Source organism: Fonsecaea monophora (assembly GCF_001642475.1).
Source record: "Fonsecaea monophora strain CBS 269.37 chromosome Unknown Scaff2, whole genome shotgun sequence".
Classification (NCBI taxonomy): Eukaryota; Fungi; Ascomycota; class Eurotiomycetes; order Chaetothyriales; family Herpotrichiellaceae; genus Fonsecaea; species Fonsecaea monophora.
The window spans coordinates 673,850-699,567 of NW_019173933.1; the positions used below are offsets into that span (position 1 = coordinate 673,850).

Below are 25,718 nucleotides of genomic sequence, written 5' to 3' on the forward strand. Positions count from 1 at the left end.
TATGTTTGTTGAGATGATCCGCAATTCGTCGATTGTTGCGATAGCTAGCTTGGTTCCGTCATAGGAGAAGGCCAGGCTTTGTGGAATCTTGGTGAAGGGCATTTTCCCCACTGACACACCGGTAGCATCAAAAAGAGACAATTGCAAAGGCTGATAATTCTCCTGATTGACGGTGGCAAAGTGAGAGGCACCGGTGGCCGCTAACGTAATGTCATGCATGACCTTTTCACCTTGCCAATGGGGGTTATCACCATCCAATGCCCAGCGAGCTATCCTGTTTCGAGCCCAGACAATCAAGTTTGAAGCGTCTGGACTCAGTGCGGACTGTAAGTGAGGGCTATGTTGAAGCATGTGGGATTTGCTGCGCTTGTGTATACCCATCTTGGCCATTGCTGAAGATGTGAGGGATGAAGTCCTGTCTGTGAAAGACCCTAGGCTCACGGAAGAGGGGTAAAGAGAGGGTATTGACGGGGTTGGGGGTGCAGGAGCTCGTGGGTATGACCTTATACTGGCTTGATCCGGCAAAAGCGCTTCTTGATTCCTGACTGGACGCGCCGCCGATAGTTGATCGGAGGCCAGGGGTGTATTCACCCTATTGTCCGCAGATTCCTCCAATTCGACCTCAGGTGCGACCATTCTTTGCAGAGTCTCATAGATTTCACACAGCGGAGCAATTCTCCTGGCTTTTCGGACAGTGCTGTTGTCTGAATGGGGAAAAGGGCAACTGAAATAGACGTCGATTATGTGTTGATTGGGTTCGGGTACCTTTAAATTTTAGCATCAGTTCTCGGTGAGGTCGTCATTGCGCTTACTTGTCTGCCACTGGACACGATACAGTCTGCGAGCATCTTGAATCCGATGGGATGCAGATCACTGCAGCTTAGAACATACGTACCTTGTGAAAACATCCTATCTGGAACCTTAAGCTCTTGTGACGGGGCGTTATCGACCCGCAACGAGGTCCACGTTCGGACCTGCTCAGACAGGTGGTTGTAGACCCGCAGCAGAGGCGCGTCCGCGTTAACGACAGTCCAGTTCCGATGCTCGAGGTCCTCAACGATCTGTAGATAATGAGCTGATAGTGTGCTCGTATTCGATGAGACTGCCTGAGCACCATTGGCACGGCCCATCCAATTGACGATTTCGGCAATTTCGCTGGAAGAGGGCCAAGGCTCAATGTAAGTCAGAAAGTTCGACAGAGACCGTCCTTCGTCGGCACTCTGCAGGTCTTCACAGTATGCATCAAGAGTTTTGCACTGCTCAAGCACTGTGTTGAGCTCGTCCGTGACGAGTGTTGTTGAACCAAGGTTTCGTATAGTACTTGCCGAAGAGTCGGTTGAAAGCTCGAGTTTAGAATCATTCTTCGCACATCCCAAGTATGCGGCGATCAGCATCACTCTTATGTCAGCCAGAAGTAGGGCACTGCGGTACCCGTATACACATCCTCTGGCAACACATGCAATAGCCTGAGGTACACGCGTTGATAGATCGAACGTGAAGGCGAACTATAATGTCAGCGCGTCCTCGACCGGGATTGCAATGTATCAGCTTACATTGTCGCAGTCGGTTGCATCCAGGACGAAATGTCCGTCACAAGAGCTGTCAGTATTCGTGCTTCCCCGGAGGTCTTCAACTGCGCCTTTGAGGATGGCCATGCACCAGTCTCCTGCTAGCCCACACAGAACTTTCAAGGGCCATTTGTCGATGCACATTTCAAGCCTAGAGACTTGCTGTCTTGTTGTCGTCATCCGATTGTCTTCTCGCTCAATGGTGAGAGTAGCTGCCAGGACTCCCGAGAAGAAAACCCGTTGAGAAAGCTCTAGAACCCCACGACCTGTGCTATTGACTTGAGAACTGTGGAGTAATGCTGCTCCGGCCTGACAAAGACAGTCCAGACAATCGAGAATGTCATTGATTGAGAGAATGAATCGGCTCGGTGGGTCGGAGCGGATGCGGGAACGTTGGATGTCAATGATGGTTTTCAGAAGGATCATGTCCTTGATGTAAGCTTCATCGACGACTTGCGAGCCCTGAAGACTCCTTGACCATAGGCGACCGAGGGCTTCTCGAACGAGAAATGCATGGTCCTTCCTGTTGACGAGTGCAGCCCACAAGAGAGCAGCATCGTGCAAATGCGGCATGATACATGAGGCAGTGACTTCGCAAGGCCTCCAAGGTGCGGGCAACAGATTTGCGACGTGTGTAACAAGGCTGGCCGGAGCAACAGACAAGATCCGGCAGTGATGAGAAGAGGCTGGCGCAGTTTAAGAAGGGAATCCTGATAGTGAGGGCGGGGGGTGGTCGCACCTGGCTATCGAAAGCCTAGAGCGTTAGGCTGATGGATTGCTGGCCACTGTGGGAAGTCTGTCGCTATTTGCCTCGTGTCTTGTGCCCTGTTGCCTGGCATGGGAGGTGTTTAAGCCCTTGTAGCGCCGCCAGGATGTGATGAGCTGGATGGCCACGCCACGTGAGCAAGCCACAGAACCACAAGAACCCCTTGAGCGACCCTGCATTGACACCGCCCAGCTGGTTAGGATGGAACTTTCGCAGCGGTGGTGGCAGTTCTGCGACGGACGATATCAGTGAGATTTTCAACGCCCATGGACCTCTCAGTCGGACCGTTCTTTCTGCGGCAGCCGAAACGAAACATCCGCGACATCTCAGTGCACCTGTGGTCAGCTTCAGCCTCCCACTGTCAACAATCATCAACCTCCTAGACTTTCTCGACATGGCGGGCGCAGGCCCAAACAAGAATCCATGTCCTTCTTGACGACCCAATCACCGCAATGGTATATGGTGGCCGAGAAGAATGGCATTTCCAAGCGCAGGTCAATGAGCGAGGCTCCTTATGCTGACATCCACGTTCCTATCACAGGTTCACATAGTGAATCTATCGAGCGCTCTCTTTCATACCTCGCACCCTCATCCGCGCACCAACACAGCAGCAATGACCAGATCATGAAAGCACCGGCGAAAGAGAAGGTTGTCGTCAAGAGATCAAGGTGCTAGCATGGGGCAAGGCGGCTTGTGGGTCGTTATGGGTAGCATTGGCCGGCGACTATCCGACAATGCCGCTCGTCAAGTTGCCTGTTCTCTTCCACAACGGGATTCGCAGCAGAAACGGGATCATGTGGAGCGGACGAGTCTTGTGTCTACTATCCGGAGCATTGGTTATTGGTCGCAATGCTTTGACATTGGAACGACGTGGCTGTGTATGATCCCGTTCGAGCTACAAGACCTGCCTAGCCATACCGCGACCTTTTAACAACAGCATAAAGATTTGCAGCCCAGCGTGTATCCCGTCCCACCCTCCCAAGGGCCTCTCAAGGGCCTCCCAAGGGAAAGGCTGCCCAACAAAGACAATGCTGTTAACCACCTCTTGAAGGCCTATCAGCCAGCACGCCGGAGCATATTATATAACATCACAACCTCGAGTTCCTGGTCCTCATTTACAGCTTCGATCCCGAATTCTTTTTCTTCGAGCCACCCACACCTGTAACCTCCTTGCCACTCAGGATGAAGTCTGGATACTCAAAATCCGATCCAGGTGATCCGGAAAACGTGTGCCATGCGCCACCATCGACAACCAATCTGTCTCCTGTGACATAATTTGCCGCGTCGCTGAACAAATATACCGTCGCGTCTGCAATTTCCTTGATTGTCCCCCATCGTCCCAGTGGGATTTTGCGCCCCACCTTTGCTCCCGTCTTATCATCTCGTCTCTTGTGTTCTTGGGAAAGTCGGTCCATTCCTTCCGTGCCTGCAATCGGACCTGGAGCGATAATGTTACTGGTGACGCCGAGGGGACCGTATTCTATCGCCACGTTTGCCGAGAGGGCGTCAACACCAGCTTTTGCGACAGCGACGTGGGTTTGCATGGGCAAGCCCGTGTAGTGGATCGTCGCGGACACGTAGATGATCCGGCCGCCCGGTCCTGAAGAATCTGATTTCGGAAGGGAGGACGACGAGTTGTACTTGTTGGCAGAGGCGACGAGGTGGGGGAGGCAGAGCTTGGTGATGTTGTAGGAACCCAGGATATCAATGTCCATGACGGTCTTGAAGGCGTTGGGGGAGAGTTGGGCGAGGGGAGCCAGGAAGTTGCCCGCAGCGCCAGCACTGTGTTGCAGGCTTGTCAGCAAAAAGCCTCCAATCGATAGGTACCTCGACAAAGGCACATGAAAGCAGATTTTGAGTATATGAGAGACTGTGTGTGTGTCTGCGTGTGGGGATTTATGCAGCCCTTACATTAGAAAGTCAATGCCGCCGAGCACCTTGACACACTCGTCGACCGCCTTGCCCAGGCTCTGAACGTCCCTGACATCGACGCCGCCGATCCCCAGGACCTTGCTTCCCGCGCGCGCCGTCTCCAAGTCCTTGGCCACCGAGACGGTCTTCTCGACATTCCGCCCGACGATGCAGGCATTGGCGCCCAAGTGGACGAGGGCACGCACCTGCGCGGAACAGATGGATCCGTTGCCGCCGGTGCAGAAGACGACCTTGCCACGGAACAGGTCGGGCTGCCATACGGAGGAGACATACTCGTGCTTCGGGAGCGGCATCTTGTCTGCGTGAAGGGGGAGAGGAGACTCGGGGTTGGAAGGGGAACCAAGGAGGATTCGAATGGAACCCGCTGCGCTGTGCCCGGGATATCTTCGGCTTCGGTGGTGGACAACAACAAAATACTGGGACAACAGGAGTGAATGTGAAGATTGGGAGATGTGTGAAGATGGTGTGTCGATGATCCTATATAGAATCGAGAACTCACAACGGCCGAGACGTGTGGTTGTTATTTGGAAGAGACCAACGGCCGTAAATGGACCCTGTCCTTGGTAGTCAGACCGATCGAGGTACGAGGTTACAGTTGATACCGAAGGGGCGGAACCGACGAGGCTCCACGCGGGGGCCGCACAAGATACCGAGGCTGGCAAGGCTAGGATCAATGTTTACTAACTGCCATGTTTCTGCTGGGCACTCGCGCACCAGACTTGGGTGAGCACGCAGAAAACACCAATAGCTAATCTAACCCATCTCAACGGCATGTGGTGGATTCAGATGCACCTTTTTTTTTCATCATAGCGCCTGTATACCTCGCTCCCGCAGTTCCCAGAGCTCATTCCCCTGGTTCCCAACCATGTAGGGACACCCCATCCAAGATATCCCGCAATTCTGCGTTAAGACCTAACCATCCCTCATGCGGCTCTTCCTGTCGACTACTGTCCCCTGATTCGTGCAAGTCGCAATCGCCAAGATCGGTGCCAGGGTTCTCGGCAAGTCCCTAACTATTTTGCCAATTCTCCAGCGTGGCTGCGTCTGCAACGACCCATTGCGGCTGGGGTACTGGAGTCAGAGGTGTTCCCGTACCCATGCCTGCGGGTTGTCCCGTGCTGCCCGATGCTGTCACCCCAGCATTGAAGTTGTTGGTCTCGCCATTAGCCATGGGATACGCTCCATTGACACCGGCGGCCTCTTCACCAAAGACAACATCTTCCGAACCATCAGCTATGCGCAACCCGGCGAGGCCCCATCCAAGGGCATCCAGTTCCCGTTGAAAGAAATCGCGTTCGTCATCGTCAATGTCGTCCAGTCGAACTTCGCTCTCGTCGATATCACCCTCAACTGTTGGTTGCGAGCCTTTCTTCCCTTTCCTTGTCACGTCGGGATATCTCCTTTTCTGCCACCAAAAGGTTAAACCCCTGAGCGCCCACTCGAGCGGCACTGCCTCATCGACCTCGCCCTCAACGTTGGCATCGTGCATGCCTGCCAACCAATCATCCCTCAGCTCTGGCCTGCAGTGCAAGTAGATCGCCGTAATAACTCGCATGTTGCTTTGCCGCCATTTTCGGCCGCAGTAGGGTACTTGTGATTTGAACAGCTTGAGTACATATAACCGCAAGGTCGGGTCCGGGACACGTAGTACTCGGCGCAAGATTTGGGAGGACTTGAACTGAACGAGAAACAGGATGCGGTGAGATTTTCCTCGTGTCAACTTTTGCAAGACGCGAAGAAGATGGATGGAGGTCTGGAATTGCCGAAACGAGTAGGTGGTAATCGGGCTTGTTGGGAGAGGACCAAGCGGGTTCCCAAGCTCATCGACCGATGGGTGGGTGTCGGCATCTGAACCTGGTTGCGTCTGTTGTTGTGGATTATTTGGGTCGAAAGGGGCTTGGGGCTCGGATTGCGTTGTCGGTGACCTCCTGTGGCGCGAAATAGGTGGTGGAACGGCTTCATCCCCATCTGAAGCTTCTGATCTTTCGTCTGGGCTCGTGGGTGACAATGGCGGATGGTCTGAGTGAACGTGACAATAGTGCCAAACGCTCAGATCATCCCTGTCGTATCTGAAAGCCACGAGATCCTCCAGGTTTTGATGCGCAAAGTATTTCAGCGTGAGCTGCACGTAGTTAGAGTCCAGGAGGAGCTGGGTCATATACTCGAACTTCAGAATATGAGACACCTTGAACCACTTTAACAGGAGGAACAAGGCGCCAGATACTGCCTGTTGACTGATCTCTCGAGAGCGGATATTATCCAGATCTTCTAGAGTTATTTCATTGGGACGAGGCGGCGGTGGTGGCATCGGTAGCGTCTGGTTCTGGACCATGTTAGAGTTCGACTTCGTGCGGTTCAGAGCTCCGATTTGGCCCGGCTCCTGGACACCCCCATTGCGAATAGCAATATCTTGCACATTGGTGAGCATCACTTTCATCATCACAATGACCAGAGATTGCAGATCCGGAAGAGCATGGTGGAAGAAATCGTCCACTGCCAACATACGGGAACGCAGGTCTGGGTCTTCGAGGGTCTCGAGTTCCTTCTCTTCCTCATTTCTTTCGTTTTGATCCTCTGTGGAATCATATTTCGTTTCTCCTTTCCACCCTCTTTCAAACTTCATGAATAAATCTCGCTCTCTCCAAAGCTGGCGCATTGCACGTGTCATCCTCATACGACTTGCGAACAATTCTCCTGCCTCGATAATAGAGAGAGGGACGTCACTGCCCTCCCACTTCTTCCCCACCATCATATCCTGAACGCTCGTCGAACCTTTTCCGCCGATATTGTCGCTGGTGCTATCCAGTGGCGGATAAAGGAATGGAAAGTTCTGGTTGGTCTGGTAGTTCTGTTTCTTACCAGCCTTTCCACCAGGGCCAATAGGTGATGGAGGAGGTGAAGGAGCCGGAGTGGCGATGTGCACTGGTTGATGGAGGATTGATCCTCGGGTTGCTGCACCACTCATGCCACTTCCCGCAAACCCTGGGATGTCACCCCGAGACTGGGTCGATAGTGAGGGCAACATGGTCTTCTGCTCAATCTCCAAGGGTATTATGGGCGGTGGCGGGTTATATGCCGGGTATTTCGAGGTAATTTCCTGCCGGAAGAGGTGATAGTCTAATGGGGATGCTGTAAGCACAGGGTGAGAGGCTTCTGCAGAGAATGGATCCGCACGGGGTTGCAATATGCTTTTGACTTTTTCCAGATGGCCCGAGACGTTCCCAAACAAGAGTAGAATCGACTTCCAGAACAGCTGCAACGCATGCATCAGGGGTATATTGTACAGTTCGTCCCATCGTAAACGTGAAATCATGCCGACAAGAAAGACTAGGAAGTTGGGTTGTAAAACTGAGATCGAATGTCGTAGGGCCTGTCCAGCGGCTGTCTCAATGCGAACCCGGGAAGACTCGATCAAAATATACAAGCAAGAAAGACATAAACTGAGCTCTCGGTACTCGTTTTCTCCGAACGCTCCCTCGGTTGGTTCTTCACCTTCGGCGGCTTGAGGATGGTGGGCTAGGTCTGGAGCCTTTGACGCATGGATCAAGCAACTGTAAATCTGGGGAATAACCGAGCACTGTTCCATTATGTCGGCACCATTGTGCATCCATTGGACCTGCGCCACATTACACCGGTCGTCCTCAGACTGAGAGAGGGACTCTTCATCGGCAACAATCTCTTTCGTCTCCAGTCCAGAGGTGTTGCTCCACGCCCCCATCAATATGTAGTAGATGCAGCACAACGCCTCGATGCGTAGATTGTAATCCTCATCGTCCAGATCACTGACAAGACCCGAGACGAACTTCCGTCGCTGGTCTTGACTAACAGCAATCCATTTTGAGTCGTCGGAAATCGATTCTGATTGGCAGAAGATTTTCCACCTCTGCTCGAATGCTTCAAGAGACGTTAATAGATACTGTCGGTCCTGCTCAAGTTCAGTGTAATGAAACCACTGATCAATCTCGCGCTCAAAGTCCTCAGCATCCTGATAGTGGAAAGCGTAGGGAGTTTGTTCGACTTTTGGAAATTGTCCCACCAGCTGCCTTAACTGTGGAAGGCTTAGAGAGTCTGTGGGATCTGGCTGTGACGGTGGAGCTGGTGGTGGTTGTGAGGGAGGCGGAGGGGGAGCCGCTGCGGAACCCTCACGCCGTAGAATTGGTCGTTTAGGTTTCGGGTCTACCTCGTCAACACTGATGTTATCCATGATAATCCGGCGCAGCCGGAGGTGCACAGTAAGCTGCGAATGAGAAGCTATATGAAGAAAGTAACGAGATCGCAAGATGGAGTGGTAAACAAAGGTTGACAGTCTGTTCATCAAAGGTCGCGACTCGTCGATATGCCAAGCTTTGGTCTGGGTTGGCATCTTACCCCCGATGGGGACAAGTGTGATGCCGCCCTATGATTGCCCCTGACTTCCCGTGGATTTAAGTGTATGAGGCTTGCTGCGCTGGAACCTGTGTGCATTAAAGCAGCAGTTTATTGACAAAGACCATGTGATGGTGAGCCGATAACGGCCCTCCCCACACTTCTATCACACACCACAAGCCACTCACTACCTGGATTGCTCAAGGCTCTCGACCATGTTCCACTAAGGGCAGTACCCCTCTAGAAATAGCCCAGATGTCCAAGGGTGATGGAATTGTTTGGCCTGATGCGACAGTGTGGGACAAGAAAAATCCGATAATGTAAACGCCAAAGGAACTAACGGGAGAAGGCAACTTAATGAGCATATTGGAGATCATACTCTCTATTTCGGACTTGAATGTCTCTGTGCCTGGTATCGCGGCTCTTCGGGCTTTCTCCTATAAGACAATTGGGATTGTTGGACTTGCAACATCGTCGGTCCCGTAAATGGGGCTGTATCTCCAACAGGGAACAGCCGAAGACAAGAGTCCCAGCTTAAGGGTCCAGCTTAATGTTGGCTCACAATCTCCAACCACGTCTTTGACAGCATGTCTGCTATCCTCTGCAAATTGTAATTCGCAAACTCGGGTTGGTACGGAGGCAGCAATATGTCCGTAAGTTTTGAAAACATGCCAGCGCGTCTTCCACTAGACATTCCCTCGAGATCATAGATCAAGTCGTCACGAAACAAATGGCATGCGCCCTGAGGAAGTTACAAGGTGAGTAGGGGTAAAAGCAGTCAGACCGTGGTGACCTCCAAGGGAGCTGTGGGTAGTCCATGCCATAGTTTGTAGCCGAGGTTGGAAATGCTTTGGTCCTTTTACCGCTGCCATCTAACAGGACATCCATCCATCGCTGTCGTCCCCTCACGGATACAGTGCAAAGCACGTGGAAGCGCTGTCAAGATAGTGGGGGAGGCTTCAGTTTTGTTCGTGGCTGCGAGTTGGTATCTCCATCGACATCTTCACGAGCAGCAGTTTGTCAGCTCATACTGCGGCTGCGGTTGTCGAACTGGTCGTCCAGGAGACAGTATGATATCACCATGAATATCAGACGTCCATGAGGTTCGAGTCAGCAGAGGATAGGTTGCTGGGGTCATCGAAGGCAGTTCTAGGTTTCCGGCTCTTTAACTGAGGGATTTCTCGTTGACGGTGTCCTGGCCACTGTTACGCTCTTCTCTTTCTGCTTGTTTCATGAATTCTTTCGCCTGCGTCAGAAGCTCTTGTTTCATTCCCAATTCCACAGCGTCACTCGCCCGGGCATTGAGCCAACTAGGGTCGAGAGGACCACCGCCCACTCTGGTCAAGTTACTGTCCCCACCCATGGCTCGCCCTCTTCTTGTATCTCTGTCATCCCCGGATCGGATTAGGTCGGCCTCTTCCAAAGCATAGACTTGGCGTCGAAGTCGGACTTCGATCGAGGAAAGGGTGGAGAAGTAGGACTCGGCCGCTGCTGAAAATGCTTCCCGGGCGCTGGACGATGAGCGTAGAGCCGTCTCCTGCTTTCCAGAATTAGGCGAGTTCGATAAAATGCCAACAGCATCGGAGGCCGCAGACAGAAGGGTCGAGATAGATCGGTCGATCTCATTCAATTCTGCAATTCGAGTCGCAGGCGTAAAGTTGGTGGGTTTGCTGTCGCTGGGCTGGTCAACCTCCATGGCTGCAATCGCGAGACTGACTGTGTAAGCGGTGTGTCGATGGTCTGTGCATTCTCTCAGCTTATACAAACCTGTGATAACGATCGTGTTCAGAAGGAGTCCGTAGAGCCGTGAAAGGGCATTGTGAATTGGGACAAGGCAGTGTGCCGCTCAGGGAAAGTTATCCGAGCTTTCCAAAGTTGGCGAAGCCGTCAATATCAGAATCACGTAAACCAACACCAACTTCCATGTCACAGTCCAGACTCTTGCATCACCTCACCACCCGCGATCGCCAGCTCCTGCGTCTCCCGTCACTCTCTTCATCAGATATAGTCTGACTCTCCATCGTCCTAGACAAATTTGTCAGTGCATGAGCGAAAATTAACCATGTCGGCGCCCAGCCCAGCGCCACGGAGCGCAAGTACTGGGCCAAATGGTCCCCTGGTCACTCCTACCTCTGCTCCTCTGGTAAATGGCGTCGGAAATGCGCCTGGCCCTGCGCCTTCAGCGCCCACAGCTAGCGCAACAGGAGGTGCCGGAGGAGGAATGTCGCAACAGAACCTCAATCAAATTGTGAGCAGTCCATTTTCTCTGGTTTTACAGTGTCCCTTTATCTTCAATGTTGCCGTGTCTTTGATGTTGTTGTTGAAGAGGATCACACTTTGCCGTCGACCCGTTTGGGCGGTTGAAATGCTTGGCAATTTTGGTCAGCGACAGCAACGGGAAGGTTAAGCAGGTTGACTGTCACATGGTCGCACCAAGGGTTGATGGATCTATGCCGCACTTCTTCCCAGAAGGACTTGATCTTTGTCTACAAAACAATCCATCAACCAGACATCAGCCATCTTGCTTCAGGAGCCTGCTAGACACGTCGGAAGTCGCTGTGCCCTACTTGGACACCACCCTCTCAGCATGGATCTGAGTCCTCGACCACGAGGGAGACCACGTAAGAGATGCAAGCCATACGAAGCTGATCTCGAAGCCGCAGCACCTGGACCATCTTCGGTCAACCTGTTTCACCCTTACGCCTATCTCGAGGATATCGAGAAACAGGAAGAGGCTGAACGTGAGGCCGAACGTGATACAAGCCCGGATTATATGCCTCGTTTCTCTGCTGCATGTTCACGTTTTCGTAAATTGCTTCGGTGACAAGTGCTAACGGCTTTTTCAGGTGATTGATTACCTCGCGAAGAAAGGCTACCACAGAACAGAAGCCACTCTCCGAGCAGAGTCGGCAAATCAAGAAATTCCCAAAGATGCAGAATTGAAACCAGCACCTTCGGGCCCTCCACGCTACTACGAGATGTTTTCTCGACTACATGCATGGACAGATGATGCTCTCGATATCTACAAACCAGAAGTAAAACGCTTGCTCTGGCCTATCTTCGTCTACTCATACCTGGATCTGGTCAAACTCTTCTATCCAAAGGAAGCCACTAGGCTGTTTCAGAAGTTCTCTGAGGATTTTAAGAAGGAGCATGAATACGATCTGCGAGGGCTCGAGCACATCACGTTGTCAGAACATGGCGAAGACAAGATTGCAAAGATTTACCGAGACAATAAATACCGGCTGTCCCTGAGTAACCCTGCCTACGTCTACTTTATGCAGTTCCTCGAAAGTCTGCCACAGGTGGGCTACAAACTGTTCATGGCGATTGTGGAGAACCATCTGGATCTACGACAAGTCGAACGCGCAGCAGACGATCGCTTCAGTTTCGCGTCTGTAATTCAACGAGGAATCGACGGTCAAGATATGCCCGCCGAGGATGAAGGTATCCCAGGACACAAACCAGGAAATGCGATCTCATCAACAGACCCGAACGTGGGAAACAATCTCGCGACCCTCAAACTTGGCAAGTTGCCTATGGAAAAAGACGCTGAAGCAGACGTCCGTGCGGAACTTGAAGAACTCGATTTGCAGATGCCCCCTCAACCGGGACAACCTACATTGGTTCAAACTCACGAGCTGGTCAACATCAAGCAAGAAGACGAAGATGAGGGACCAAATCGAGCTGAAATTCCGTTCCCAGCATCTACTGCGCGAGACGTTGCCATGGAGGTCCAAAAGATTCGTGAAAACCGCGACCGTCTCAAAATCGAATCCCGTACTGGTGGGATTGGGCCAGGGCTAAGCGTGGTCATGTACACGTTCCATAATACTCACGACTCGATCTGCTGTTTGGACTTTAGTGGTGATCAGAGATTGGTTGCTGCCGGCTTCTCAGAGTCGTACATCCGCGTATGGACGTTGGATGGCACAGCACTTGGGCCCCCGGCGCCGAACGGCCAGCAGCAAAACTCTCAACGTCTCATTGGTCACTCTGGACCTGTGTACAGCGTCTCCTTCGCTCCCGCAACTTTCAAGCCTACCCCAGATTCCGCAGACACGGATGCAAAATGGCTCTTGTCATGTTCCGCAGATGGCACGATCCGTCTTTGGAGCATCGATCTCCTTCAGTGCATGGTTGTGTACAAAGGTCACGTCGGCCCTATCTGGTCTGTCGTCTGGGCTCCATTTGGACATTATTTCGCATCATGCGGCCACGACAAGACGGCAAGAATCTGGTTCAGCGAACAAATTCGCCAAGTACGGATCTTAGCAGGTCACGACGACGATGTGGATGTGGTAGCCTGGCATCCCAACTCAAACTACGTGTTTACTGCCGGCTCAGATAAGACGGTCAGAATGTGGAGCTTGAACAACGGGAATGCCGTCAGAATGTTCACAGGCCACACGTCGGTCATCACAGCCATATCCTGTTCTCGAGATGGCAAGATTCTTGCATCGGCAGATGACACCGGTGTCATACTTCTGTGGGATCTGTCGCCTGGACGACTGCTCAAGAAAATGCGCGGCCATGGCAAAGGGGGCATCTGGAGTTTGAGTTGGTCTGTTGAGTCATCGGTGCTGGTGAGTGGTGGTGCGGACTGTACTGTTAGAGCATGGGATGTTACCGGTCCGGCGAAGGAAGCTGCTTCAACCTCCACTGCTGCCGGCGGGGCAAACACGAACAAAGCAGGTGATGGTGCAACATCCACACAGAGTGGAGGTGTTACGCAGGATGGAGCTCCAAAATCCGCCGGCGGTGCCAACGCTCCAACGTCGAACCTCAACCTCACTTCGGGCACATCGGCTGGCGCGTCGGGTGTGGGCACTGGCGTTGGCAGTACGGGCGTCAGTAGTGTTAGCGTCAGTGGAATTCAGGGAGGCAAGAGACGCGGTAAGGACGCGGTCGTGACCAGCGATCAAATCAGTGCGTTCCTCACCAAGCAGAGTCCTGTCTACACCGTCAAGTTTACCAACATGAATCTTGTCATTGCTGGAGGCGCCTACCTCCCGGAGCAGGCCAAATGAAGTTGCATGACAAAAACGGCGGCAACGTTCAGACTCACAAGTTGCTGGGCGATTACTACGGAATTGGAAAAGAGGTACCTCGAAGGAATTGAACATATTGTTCAGTTGACAATAATGTGGCGAAACACGGAACGTCGGTTGGACGAGGCACTACACCGTGCTATCAGGTTATGGCATTTATCAGGGTGGCTGGAAATCGGATGCTGGGGAGTTTGGAGAACATGGCGAAATGGGCAGTGGTCGGCAGGTGGCATGGATCGTGTGTGGCTGCGCTGTGCGGCTGCGTTTGTCGTTAAATGCATGGATGGCTAGGACAGCAACAGAGCAGAACACGGTGGCATGAACTCTTGCATATCGCGACGGGCTCTATGGTTCTACGGTTCATTCATTCATGGTTGAGATTGGGCAAGAAGAGAAGACGAAATGAATCCGAGCTGAGCTGAACTGAGAAGAGCTGAGCGGTGTTCGTTGGCCGTGACACAGCAAAGTCATTGTCACCGAGTTGGAGCTTTGCTTGGGGGTGTCGGGACTGGGTATTGGGGCCACATCTCTTGATGGACGATGGCCAAGAGCTGTCTTTTTGCGACCTGCTCCCCCCTATTCCTCGAACGATATGATATGACAGGATAGGCCTGACCTGGCTTGACCTGGCTTGTACCGGGGATTAGGTACTCTATGCGTGCAATGCATGCTTCAAGTGTAAACAGATCCAATCAATCAATCAATCAATCAATCAGGTTTCATTATTCATCCATTCAATTCGTCTTCCGAGTAACGCCACACCAAGCCACTTATATCCCCCTCGTGGTGGAATCCACACGTATATGTAGTGGGACATATGTAGATAGAGAGATAGATCGTCCTGGCGACGATGGCAGACGCGGTATGCATGGTTCCTTACCAACCTAGCTGATTGTGGTATATTTTCTTCCGCCACAATGCAAGATTACCGGGCTCCCCCTCCTCTTTCCGCAAAATCCCTGTACGTCTTAGCGAATAACCCTCACATCCGCATTCACCTGCACCGACCGTCACATTCGTGTTTCAGCGTCTAAAAACCCACGCAAACGGCAAGCCAGCCTGGGCCCGCAGCGCGGCGACGTAGTACAGGACGCCAAAAGCCGCACCACCCAGATGCGCCGCGTGGCCGGTCGTCGAGGCCTGGTCGTCGAGCCGCGCCGAGTCGTAGACGGTGTAGAGCGCCATCAGCAGCCAGACGGGGACGGGGACGACGCCGAACAGGAGGACCTTGAAGCGCGGGGTGGCGAGCGAGACGGCGGCGCCGAGGCCCATGACGACGCCGGAGAGGCCGAGCGCTCTCGTTTCTTGCGGTTGTCGCCGCTGCCGTTGCCACTGCTGCGTCTGCTGTCTCTGCGCAGCCTGGTACAGAAACGCCGCGTTGCCCGACACGGCAGAGCCCAGAATCAGCACGGCATACCGCACGGGCCCGATGCCGTAGGCGAGGAGCATGCGCGAAAACGTCGAGAAGGCGAACAGATTGCCCAGGATGTGGTACGTCTGGACGTGGCTGAACGCCGGGGTGACCAGGGTCCACCACCTGTGTTGCTTGACGTCGTCCAGCTTGACGGTGAAGTGCGTGACCAGGTCGTCCAGCATTTTCCGCCGTGGGGAGGAGGGCGCACTGGGTGATGGTCTTCGGGCACCGTTTGGATACTGCTGCGGTGGTGGTGGTGGTACGGGTAGATTGCCCATGCTCCAATGCCATGCCGTCCAGATACCGAGACAGGTAGCGATGCCTTTTTGCGCACACAAATGCGTGGGGGGCTCGAGTTAGATTTTCAGAGTATGCCAGGAGATGATCGGGGATGTCCTCCCAGCAGAGATGGCCACTTACAAGAATACATAATCACCCTGCTGCCCAGAAACCCTCGAAATGGAAGCTCCGGAGGCAATGGTCCTCGCACCTTCGACGAAATCCCTCTGCGAGTCCTCTCCAGACCACGCAGCGAGTATCCCGGCCAGTCGAACTCGTTCAGCCTCATTGTCAAAGGCTGGTTAAGGAACTGGGTTAGTTGCATGATGACGAGTAACAAACTAACCACCAATTCGATTCGCGGTATGACCTAGGATGGATTCTATGCTAGCGGAGGAACCAGTACCACAAGAAAAAGCCGCTTCCATAGAGCAAACAGCTGGGGTCAAAGGTCAAGTTTAAAGTAGCGCCCAAGAAGGCGGTCGGGAGTCATTCCTAATCGGGACAATATCTCAGACTCGCGCAGCCTCGCCATCAAGTCATGGCTGGTTTACTCTCAAATAGCAGAGACTCCCCCCCGCATGCTTCTAAACACTGTAAGCTCTATAAAAGACTGAAAATATACATACGACACTAAATGTATACAAACAAGACTCTTGTACGGCGCCATGAACTCCCAGAAACGATAGACACCAACTAATACCAGCCGCACACGAACAAGATACGGCCGTTTTCCCTTGGAAATGCTCGAGACCATCAGAGCAAACAAAACGTCCCAGACGATATGACCTACTGCAATATCCCGCTCTGTCAGCTCCTTGCAGTCTCAGAGGTGCCCGGTTGTCGGCCTCCCCCTGAATCACGCCTTGAGGGCTCTCCTGGTACAGGTCTTCGACCTGCCTCCCTGGTGCCCATCCGTCACCCGGCTTCGACTGCCTTCGCTGCGACTCTACCGCTCATGTCTCAGCAGACTGCCTCTGTTTGTGACACTGTTATGATGCGAGTTTGCAAACAGTCCAGGGGCGGGACTGCCTTGCCGGCTTCTTGTACCTCTACCACCGTGCCCGTCTAGCCCGGGACTGCCGGGCGGTTGCGCACTGGACCCTCGAGTCTGAATGCCACGGTTTCGCTTCAAGTGGCGATTCTCATCTTCTAGCTTTCGGAGACGCGCATCCCGTGATTTGCATTCCAATTCCAGTTCGCCGATCTTGTCGAGATGTTGCTTGATAGAATGCCTGTAGTTGGTCTCCTTGAGGCGTCGTTTCTCCGAGTCCGCCAGCTTGCGCAGGGTTGCAATCTCTTCTTCCAGGCCTCTGATTTGGTTGGCAAACTCGGCAGCCTTGTTTGATGCCTCCTGGTATTGAGTCCGAGTGAATTCGAATTCGTTGCGGTTGTTCTCGAGGGCTTTCTCCACTTCAGTATTCCGCGCACGGAGCATGCGAGCTTCTGCCCTCGCAGCTTCTGCGGCCGCCGCATCGCCGCCGCCAGCCTCGATCTCCGCCCGCGTGTTAGCCAATTCTTTCCGCAAATCGTCATTCTTCCGCTTTAGAGTGGCATGCTCCTCTGCAATTCTTTTGTTTTGGTTTCTAATGTTTTCCACCAATGTTAGGGTTTTCTTGTTTTGCTTTTCTAGTTCGTGGCACTTCATCATTCGTTTCTCGTAACGGTGTTGTAGGCCGGCATGGTCTTGTTTCCACTGTATCAGCTGTTCCTGCAGATTGTCTCGATCCTGTTCCGCTTTTTGTCGGGCCTCTTTTTCCGATTCCAGGTCTGCCTCCAGCTTCTTGATTTGATCTCGGAGTTGTGTAACTTGGTTCGGGTCAATCCTGCTACTCGACTCGGTCGAATCCCGAAGAGGTGTAAGACGTTGTCGCTTTTGTAGCGCCGGGAGAAACCCGTCAACCTCCCGCAAACGTTTTCTGCCCGAGGGAGTGTCGGCACGGGATAAAGGAGTCCTAGATCGAGTTGGGGGCTCCCTTGGCGTCCCTGCCCTGGTATTAATGCCACTACGCTTGGGAGGTGTTTCTTTGTAATCTGTCAACTGCAACGGCGGCATCATGCGGTTCGTGTCCCAGACGGCATCAAATTCGGGCGAGATAGCGGCCTGCATGACATGGCTGGCATGCAACGCAAGCTTCCGTTCAGGGCTCTTTTTAATAGCCCGCTGGAGGTCGGAAAAGTCCATGGATCTGCCCTCTGGTTCATCCGACGGACGAGGTACATATGCCGGCTTTCCCCCAAGATTCGGCCATGCTTGAAAGGTGGCTCGGACCAGCGCTTTCAACCTCATGGGAGATGGCATACTTTTTGGCAGACAGCGGTCGACGTGCTCGGACGAGTTTGCAACCAGCAAATGGAGGACCGGCATTAGATTAGGATGTCTCTCAGAGAAATGCGCCCGTATGCGTCGGACCTGAGGATCTTGAGCGTCGAAAGAAGCATCAAAAGCGATCATCAAGATAGGCCTGCTGTAGATGGCGACTTGATGTGTTGACCATGTGGTGACCAGTTCAACCTGGAAATCCGTACTGAACCGATCTGGAACTGGTGCCTTGGTGCGGCTCATTCGGTCCTGTCGGTTCACAGCGACTTGCTTCATCTTGAGATAATCCTCAATGAGATCTTGAACCGGGCCTTCTCGAGCCATAATGATAATCGAGCACCCAATGTTTTTCATGATATCAACGAGGTGCCCAAGAAAGGAGAATTTCGAGCCTGCATAATTTGCATACGCCGCATGTTCCTGCGAATTGCCTGGATAGTGGGTGGGTATGCCCGGTAAGCCAAGATCCATATGTGTGACCGTGTCGTGCAGGTGCAGGATCATTTCATTCATTTCGTTTTTCTCGTGACCATGAGTGAGAGATCGGCTTGACGACCCAACCGAATCGTGTCTACCAAGAAACTTCTTGATGGACTTTTCTTTTGATTTAATAATGTCCGAATATGTGGACTGTATCCTGCCCTCACAGGGAAGTGCTATCGCATATTCGGCGAGACCAAGTATGGGCACGCTAGTTGGGAGCAACCCTGCCACTTGAGGCACATCCGGTTCGTTTTCGACGGATTGCTGACTTGAACTTGCCTTGGATTCGGATGAGAACTGCTCTCCGCTGGAAGTGTGTTCTTCGTCTTCTATCGAGGCTTGGATTGGAAGTGCACTTCCCCCGAGGGTACCATCATACGTCGACGTTGCGGTATCGTCAGTACGGTCAAGTTCAGGCTCCGGGGCATGCACCACCGTGGGATTATTGATCGTATCGATTGGGAAGTCCATCTTGTCAGGAATTTGTCTCGAGTCAGGAGTTCCTTTCAGGCCAAGATACGTAGGGTCCAAAATTGGCGGGCGATGCGAATAATTGTACAACAGCAGGACGTCCCCTAAATCTGGAGGAAGACGGTCTCTGGCCAGAAAATCGGAAGAGCCAGTCCCACTGTGTGACTGTTGCAGAGGCGATGTCTGTGTTGCAGAGTCGACAGGTGCACCTTCAACAACGCGGCTATCAACAGCAAGTTTCTCAGCGGAATCTCGACCTTGGGGTCCTTTCGCTGGGGATGTTGGCCCCTCAGGCGGGTGCGCCTCCTTAGCCGGCGGGGCAGAGACTCTTGGATGCCGTTGGGTATTGAGCCCTCCGTCGCTCCTGGACTCCTGTTCTGAAGCCCGTGAACAGGGACGGGTGGAGTTAAGAGCGGAAGCTTCAAAACTGCCAGAAGGAGGGTGCGATATGGGCGCCGGTGGTTCGGGTGTTCTCTTGCACGACGATGGACTGAAGTTCGTTAGATTTTCTTGTCGTGATCCTGAGAGTGTATGCGGAGGAGTTGATAGCCTAGATTCTGACGCCGATCTCGCCGCTAGCAAGCTTTCCGGCTCTGCTTGCCGCTGTGATCCTGTCGCTGCGCTTGTCGCTGCGCTTGTCGCTGCGCCTAGCTCTGCGGCCGAGTTTGTCGCTGGCTCTGTTTTCCACGGCGGTTCTGTCTCTGCGCTTGTCGACACGTCTAGCTCTGCGGCCGAGTTTGTCGCTGGCTCTGGTTCCCACGCCCGTTCTGTCTCCGCGCTTGCACCTGCAGTTGGCTCTGCTGCGGGCTCAAATGCCTGAACTGAATCTGTTTTAGGACCTAGATCAAGTGCAGATTCTGCCCTTAGGTCTGATTCTGATTCTGAGTCTGAGTCTGACCCCAGCTCAAACTCTCCGTCCGACCCTGCGTCTGACCTTGCCTCGGACACCGGCGCTGGGTTCGAAAGAGACTGAGGGACACTGTCCTCCCGCGTTGACTCGGATGCTGGTAGGATTGACGGAGTCGAAGGCGTATCACGCGCACTGATTTGGCTCTGTAACCGAGTCACACGTCGTTGACCAATTTGACTGTTGTCCTCTTGCACTCGACGGCTTGCGCGGCGTTTGCTCGCTGCAGTCTTCCTACTCGTTCCTTCTTCTGGGTGTTCCGTATTGCTCTTGCTCTCTCGGGCGTGTTCGCTCCTTGCCTTCCTGATAGCCCAATAGTCCGCGATAACCTCTTCTGAAAGGGCGTCGGCTTGCACCTGTGAACCCAATTAGAGTGACTCGGCAAAAGATGCTGCATTTCACATACCCACTCTGGCGCGAAGGCCTCGTTGGTCTCAGGATGATCTGTCCACTGCACCTTGAATTCAAAAGTGTTCTTCTTGCGACCCCGACGGTGGTTCAACACCGTCTCGATAGGCCAACTACCCTCGCCTGCTTGCTCGAACCTCGGGTACTTGGCCCGCAGGCGTTCGCACTCTCCGGGTGAGGGATCTCGTTTGGTGTACTTGGGCTGCTTTTGGCGCTTGGGGGGTCTGGCGTCTGCTGTGCTGGAGGTGCGGGCACGCTTCTTCATTATACTCAGTGGGCGTGAAAGAAATTTGGACAAAATGGGATCATGATCAGTCCAACGATCATCATGAGCTGGAAGAGACGGCGGAACCAATGCGCAATGGGGAAATGCGTTGTGTTTGAGTACAAGTACACGACTTAGACTGGAAGGTTGTTTATGGATGGTTTGAGAGATGCAACCACTGGAGGCCGGCGACTGCGGTTGGCAGCCACGGTGTGGCGGTATAGGCAACTTAGCCGAGCCCATGCAGCATCACGGCGAAGAAATTGCAAGAGATGGTCCAAGTTCGAGCACATTTCCCCCTCATTCAACAATCAGCTTGTTCAAACATGTCCAAGTCTCTATCCTCAGCCTGCTCTCGCCATTTCACGAAATCAAACCCCAGCTCCTCTATTGTCCTCACATGGACTCGAGCCTCGCCCTTCTCAGTATATGCGGCCTTGATGTCAGGAAATCGAGACCTCATCCAGACTTGTCTCTGATCCCACCGTGTGCCCAGCTTCCCTGCGCCGTCATTCTGCAGTCCGTTCTTCTTTCTCGCTTGCAGGGCCCACGCATAGAGCTCGTTGATCTGCTTCGCATCTTCGGGAAACTTCTTGACATGGAAGTACTTGCCATCACCTTTCTTGTGAACTGTTTCGTGCTCCCAGTCTCGCATCTTGGCTGGTGATGGCAAGTCAAGTCGACCACTCCACACCCGAGCCACCACGGCAGCCTGATTCTGGGAGAGCGGGAAAGGAATAACCTTTAGATTGATTACGGGAAATGCCAGCGTTGGATGGTCGATGCTGAACAAGTGCTGATATGTGCCTCTTGCGCGGAAGCCGTCTGTGACCAGTGGAGGCAGCACACTGGATAGAAACGGGTATGAATAGAAGTATCCGGTCGCAAACACAACAGCATCGACATCCTTCTCAATGCGGCCACTCTTGAACCGCACCGCTTTGGAGGTGTCGTGGTCAGGGGGGAGAAACTTGACGATTTCATCAACGTCTTCCCTGTACCCCCCTCCAGGCAATACCCCGAACGCGGACACTGATCTTGATGAAAGCAAGACAGGTTTCTGACAGTACTTCCCTATTTGTGCGGCGATATCCAAACCTGAAGCGGAGTTTCCGACTACAATGACTTTTTGATCCCTGAAAACTTGGGGTCTCCGATAAGCTTTAGAGTGAATGATGGCCTCAGGGTACGCCGCATTCCATTCCGCAACACCTTTGATGACTGGAACATATGGGACGGTATAGTGTCCGTTGGCCACCACCACCGCGTCGTACACAGTTTGAGAAGCCTCTTTCGTGAGGAGATTCTGGGCCGTCAAATGCCATCTTTCACGCTCGTTACCGTGGTCTTTGACGGGCCGCACATCTATGACCGCTGTATTGAACCGAATCAACTCTCTGACTTCGTCCGCGTAGTGGTCCAGGTACCTCAACACAGCCTGATGACTCGGGAACAGGGGTTCTTCCTCTGGAAACGGCATGTCGGAGAACGCCATGAGGTGTTTGGGTATATTTGTTTCGAGGTAGTCGTACAGCGGCGACTCAAACTCTAGCGAGTTTCCGGTGTCGTCCACGCCATTCTCATTCTCATTCTCATTTTCATCTTGTGTTCTCGGTATTAACACCCGCTGCCCATAGAGCGGATCCGTCTGTGGTATGGGAATCCGCTTCGACCGGTCTGGCAACGAGAGATTCCAGATCCCTCCAACCCGTCCGCGCTGCTCGTAGATGTCAATTGTCGCAAACGCGTTTTCGGCAACCAAGTACTTTGCGCACGACACGCCCACGGGACCGGCTCCTATGATGGCGATGCGCGATATCGGTGGTATTGCAGAGCTCGTATCGCCGGCATCGCCCATTGTTTATTGGAGACCAGTTGCGATATGTATACCTTGTACCGACTACACGTACTAATATTGTGTTTGTCGCTTCTTGAAGTAAAGTAACACAATACAACGCAAAACGCTAGCGTCGTGGTTGTGGACTGGATACCACTGACTATTAGCCGATGAGACAAAGCACCAGCTAAAAAAAAAAAGAAGTTACTTGTTCTTGATAGAGTACATAATGTAGGGTGATAGTGCTCAATGAGATCTGCGGGAGTTTACGGCCGGTCGATCTCGGATGTTCGAGGCTCGCTAAGTGGCAAATGAACATGTACATATGTGATTGGCTAAGCAGATACCTATGTACTGTACGAGTGAGCGTATCAAACCATCCATGGACGACGGATACTAAAATTCTATACCCTGTACATACCAGGCAGACATTGTGTCATGGATTCTGGGAATTGGGAAGCGGGGGAAATAATAGTCGTACCTGAACCCGAATACGAGACATACACGAGACAATGACGAGAAGCTTTAAGTTTGATTTCACCGTCATTCAACCCCCAATGGGCTTTTACCCTCTTCCTTCCCACATTACTCGATAGCGTACTCTTCCTCAGCACGACGCCAAAAAGAGAGACTGATTCTGACTGCGTGATATTAAATCTACCCCACCACTCAACCAATGACTAAGACAGGGAGGGGCAGGCCAGCGCATTTCTACGCCTCTAAAAACAAAGAGTCCGAAAAATGGCCCCTCGAACGAGGCAAGGAGCCAGGTCGTCCGCTGCAACTATAGCTACAGCTACAGATAAAGGCACGAAGGCGAAGGCGAAGGCGAAATCCAAATCAGCGGTGGAAAAGGAGTCCTCGCACCTAGAGGAAACGGTGAAGGGTGAGGCTCGTCCTGACGAGGCTCTGGGCGACGAACCAGATCCTACAAAGACCAAGGACAAGTCCAAGAGCACTACGAATACAAAAACCACTCCTGCCAACACCACCAACAGCACTCTCCCTCCGACACGCAGTCTCGTCTTCCCCACTCATAAATTTACAGAATTCACAATCTCCACCCCCAGTTCAACCGCCAAATCGGCGAAATCGCCATCGACATCGACCAAGACCATCCCCTGTCAGCGCAGCCATGCAGCGCCTCACCCGACATCACTAATCTTCACGCACGGCGCGGGAGGCGATCTCTCTGCGGCAGCTATGGTGAATTTCTCCCGCGGCTTCGCGGGCACGGGCTCGGCGGTGGTCATGTTTCAGGGGAGCATGAACGTCAAGGCCCGGGCGGGGCTGTTTGGAGTGGTTAAAGAATATGAGATTGAGCATGGGTCAATCATTCCGGCTGATCAAGATAAGGGCAGTCCCCAGGGAAAAAGCAGTGTAAATGTGTCAGGGAAGAAGAGAAAGGTCACTGCGGTCAGCACTAGCACTTCCACTTACTCCAGCTCCCCTCCCACCCCAGTGGCCTATGGCGGACGAAGCATGGGTGCCCGTGCGGCTGTGATTGCATCACACACAGACCACGGCATCAAAACGCTCCTGCTAGCCTCATACCCTCTCGTCAGCCCTAGCGGGGCCATGCGCGACCAAATCCTCCTCGACATCCACGCGGACGTCGACGTGCTGTTCATCTCCGGCGATCACGACACCATGTGTCCACTCGACACCCTACAAAGCGTCCGGGCGAAGATGAAGGCCCGCACGTGGCGAGTTGTGGTCGACGGCGCGGATCACGGCATGAACGTCCGTGGAGGGAAGAAGCTCAAGGAAGGGACGGAGAGGGTGGGCGAGGAGTGTGGTCGGATCGCTGCAGAGTGGTTGAGGGAGAGGGACCTGGATAGGCGCGAGATGACGGTGTCTTGGGATGGTGAGACGGGGGTGGTCCGCGGGACGGTATGGGTAGGGGGGCGGCAGACTGGGTCGACACAAGAGCAGGGTGGGACATCGAAACGAGCGAATAACAAGGACGATAGTAGTTCTGGAGACGACGAAAAAGTTGACGAGGCTGAGAGGGTCGGGGTGAAGCGGAAGAGGACCAAGAAGTGAGAAAAGCTTCTTGGATGAAAAATGAAAGCGATTCGAAACAAAAAGTCCTGAGCATCGCAGCAAAGAGCACTCGGGTGGTCACTTGCCCAGCGGATCAGGATGGCTTGCACCGATACCTGCTATATTTTCCTGGAAAAGCCGCTGTGAAACTTTCACGGAAAGTGAGCTCAAACAGAGCAGCAAAGTCATGGAGATTTGTAAGAAATAATGCATCTCTCCCTAGGCGCGCAGGGTCGGATCCGGTGTAGGTGTTAAAATGATAGGATATTCTGCACGAGCGGCGCTTCATGAGTAAACAAGTAAAGTCTTCGAAATCCGCAGCAGGCAGTTGCCGTAGCGCTTGGAAATTTCTGGGAGATATCCATCATACTTTCCAGTCAATGCCTATCGCTGCGTCTAAAGTACAATTCAAAAGTTCAGGTCGCGTTATTCGTGCAATGGAAGACACCCTCCTTATCCACAAGTAGGAAGGTTGCCCAAGCTATCTATTCACTTCCCCGTTCTCAACCGGATCGGATCAGATTGAGACACCGACTGATACTGGGTGTGGCGCTTATGGCGGATGAAGAGGATGCTGGCGACGGTCACGGCAGCCATGGTCGCGATGCTTCCTATCGCCAGTCCGCCAAACAGCGCTGGGCCGATGCTCTCCGAGGCGGGTTGACGGGGAGTCGCGGGGAAACTAGGGGTGAAACGTGTTGCGGTAGAGGTCCTTCCCGTTGCTGAAGCAGCGGGTGGAGCTGCAGAAGATGTAGCCATAATGGTTGACCCCGTCTCGACGACCGTGATGGAGATACTCGCTCGGAGCACCGTCATGATATAGTTCTTCTTTGTGGTGCATATCCACGCTGTCGACCCGCCTTCCAGCAGGAGCTGTCCGCAGTATGGAGCCCGGCTCGAGCTATAGAAACTATCAGTCAAGCGCAGATGATGGGCTGAGCTTGGGGGTTTAGAGGCTTTACCAGTCCAAAGTATTTGGTGGCTCCTCGGTCGTCGTGCAGGATGATATGTCAGAGTCGCAGGTTTCAGAGCTTGTGTAGTCCCGACAAGTTGTCGCTATATTGGTGCAGTTGTATGGCAAGCAGCATCCCACGAAAGAATTCAATCGCGCACAGGTGCGTGAGCTCTGACAAGTAAGTGGTATATCTACCGGTCTCTCGAGTCAGTACTGTAACGAATCACGAGAAACAAATACTCCCATGTATCTGTGAAATGGCACTTCAGTTGAACTTACCATAATCTCCAGAGAGGAACCCACAAGTATCTTTTGGAGCTGGTGCAGAGGTCGTCGCCCGAGGTTGCAGCGATGTCTGATAAACGTACTCTGCATCGTAGGGCGGCAGTCCTACTCCGTCGCCGCATACAAACTGTGGCAGTAATACCACAAGGAACGCATAGAACAGTAACAGCGAAGTCTGCAATTGACTGCTACCGACGAAGGACATTTCTGTGTCCACCAATAGAGACTTTGTTGCGCTATCTGTGAGTTGCAAAGATGTATGTCGACAAAAGGAGTCAAACGAACATATCCCAATTTAGAAAGTCGCGATGAGAAATGCACTTGGCTTTCAGATAGCAGATTCTCATGAGCCCCACGAGACTT

The 25,718-nt window shown here is 53.0% G+C and overlaps 10 protein-coding genes across 10 annotated transcripts; 2 read left to right on the top strand and 8 right to left on the bottom strand.

Moving 5' to 3' along the window:
• Positions 1 to 808: 808 nt before the first annotated feature.
• On the bottom strand, positions 809 to 2,141 carry AYO21_00642 (origin recognition complex subunit; the record flags this gene model as incomplete). The annotated part of the gene is made up of 3 exons (XM_022650632.1): positions 809 to 822; positions 896 to 1,505; positions 1,554 to 2,141. 3 exons carry the CDS (start codon positions 2,139 to 2,141, stop codon positions 809 to 811), a joined length of 1,212 nt encoding a protein of 403 aa, XP_022517246.1.
• A 1,308-nt stretch (positions 2,142 to 3,449) lies between these two features.
• On the bottom strand, positions 3,450 to 4,559 carry AYO21_00643 (hypothetical protein; the record flags this gene model as incomplete). The annotated part of the gene is made up of 2 exons (XM_022650633.1): positions 3,450 to 4,116; positions 4,246 to 4,559. The coding sequence occupies 2 exons, from the start codon at positions 4,557 to 4,559 to the stop codon at positions 3,450 to 3,452; spliced, it is 981 nt and encodes a 326-aa protein (XP_022517247.1).
• Positions 4,560 to 5,275: 716 nt separating this feature from the next.
• On the bottom strand, positions 5,276 to 8,470 carry AYO21_00644 (hypothetical protein; the record flags this gene model as incomplete). Its single annotated transcript, XM_022650634.1, has 1 exon — positions 5,276 to 8,470. The coding sequence occupies one exon, from the start codon at positions 8,468 to 8,470 to the stop codon at positions 5,276 to 5,278; it is 3,195 nt and encodes a 1,064-aa protein (XP_022517248.1).
• A 1,326-nt stretch (positions 8,471 to 9,796) lies between these two features.
• On the bottom strand, positions 9,797 to 10,327 carry AYO21_00645 (hypothetical protein; the record flags this gene model as incomplete). Its single annotated transcript, XM_022650635.1, has 1 exon — positions 9,797 to 10,327. The coding sequence occupies one exon, from the start codon at positions 10,325 to 10,327 to the stop codon at positions 9,797 to 9,799; it is 531 nt and encodes a 176-aa protein (XP_022517249.1).
• Positions 10,328 to 11,218: 891 nt separating this feature from the next.
• Positions 11,219 to 13,661, top strand: AYO21_00646 (hypothetical protein; the record flags this gene model as incomplete). Its single annotated transcript, XM_022650636.1, has 2 exons — positions 11,219 to 11,438; positions 11,503 to 13,661. 2 exons carry the CDS (start codon positions 11,219 to 11,221, stop codon positions 13,659 to 13,661), a joined length of 2,379 nt encoding a protein of 792 aa, XP_022517250.1.
• Positions 13,662 to 14,705: 1,044 nt separating this feature from the next.
• AYO21_00647 (hypothetical protein) lies at positions 14,706 to 15,374 on the bottom strand (the record flags this gene model as incomplete). The annotated part of the gene is made up of 1 exon (XM_022650637.1): positions 14,706 to 15,374. The coding sequence occupies one exon, from the start codon at positions 15,372 to 15,374 to the stop codon at positions 14,706 to 14,708; it is 669 nt and encodes a 222-aa protein (XP_022517251.1).
• Positions 15,375 to 16,324: 950 nt separating this feature from the next.
• AYO21_00648 (hypothetical protein) lies at positions 16,325 to 20,232 on the bottom strand (the record flags this gene model as incomplete). The annotated part of the gene is made up of 2 exons (XM_022650638.1): positions 16,325 to 19,915; positions 19,966 to 20,232. The coding sequence occupies 2 exons, from the start codon at positions 20,230 to 20,232 to the stop codon at positions 16,325 to 16,327; spliced, it is 3,858 nt and encodes a 1,285-aa protein (XP_022517252.1).
• Positions 20,233 to 20,536: 304 nt separating this feature from the next.
• AYO21_00649 (hypothetical protein) lies at positions 20,537 to 22,090 on the bottom strand (the record flags this gene model as incomplete). The annotated part of the gene is made up of 1 exon (XM_022650639.1): positions 20,537 to 22,090. The coding sequence occupies one exon, from the start codon at positions 22,088 to 22,090 to the stop codon at positions 20,537 to 20,539; it is 1,554 nt and encodes a 517-aa protein (XP_022517253.1).
• A 720-nt stretch (positions 22,091 to 22,810) lies between these two features.
• On the top strand, positions 22,811 to 24,115 carry AYO21_00650 (hypothetical protein; the record flags this gene model as incomplete). The annotated part of the gene is made up of 1 exon (XM_022650640.1): positions 22,811 to 24,115. One exon carries the CDS (start codon positions 22,811 to 22,813, stop codon positions 24,113 to 24,115), a length of 1,305 nt encoding a protein of 434 aa, XP_022517254.1.
• Positions 24,116 to 24,604: 489 nt separating this feature from the next.
• Positions 24,605 to 25,560, bottom strand: AYO21_00651 (hypothetical protein; the record flags this gene model as incomplete). The annotated part of the gene is made up of 3 exons (XM_022650641.1): positions 24,605 to 25,016; positions 25,078 to 25,171; positions 25,350 to 25,560. The coding sequence occupies 3 exons, from the start codon at positions 25,558 to 25,560 to the stop codon at positions 24,605 to 24,607; spliced, it is 717 nt and encodes a 238-aa protein (XP_022517255.1).
• Between the last annotated feature and the right edge of the window lie 158 nt (positions 25,561 to 25,718).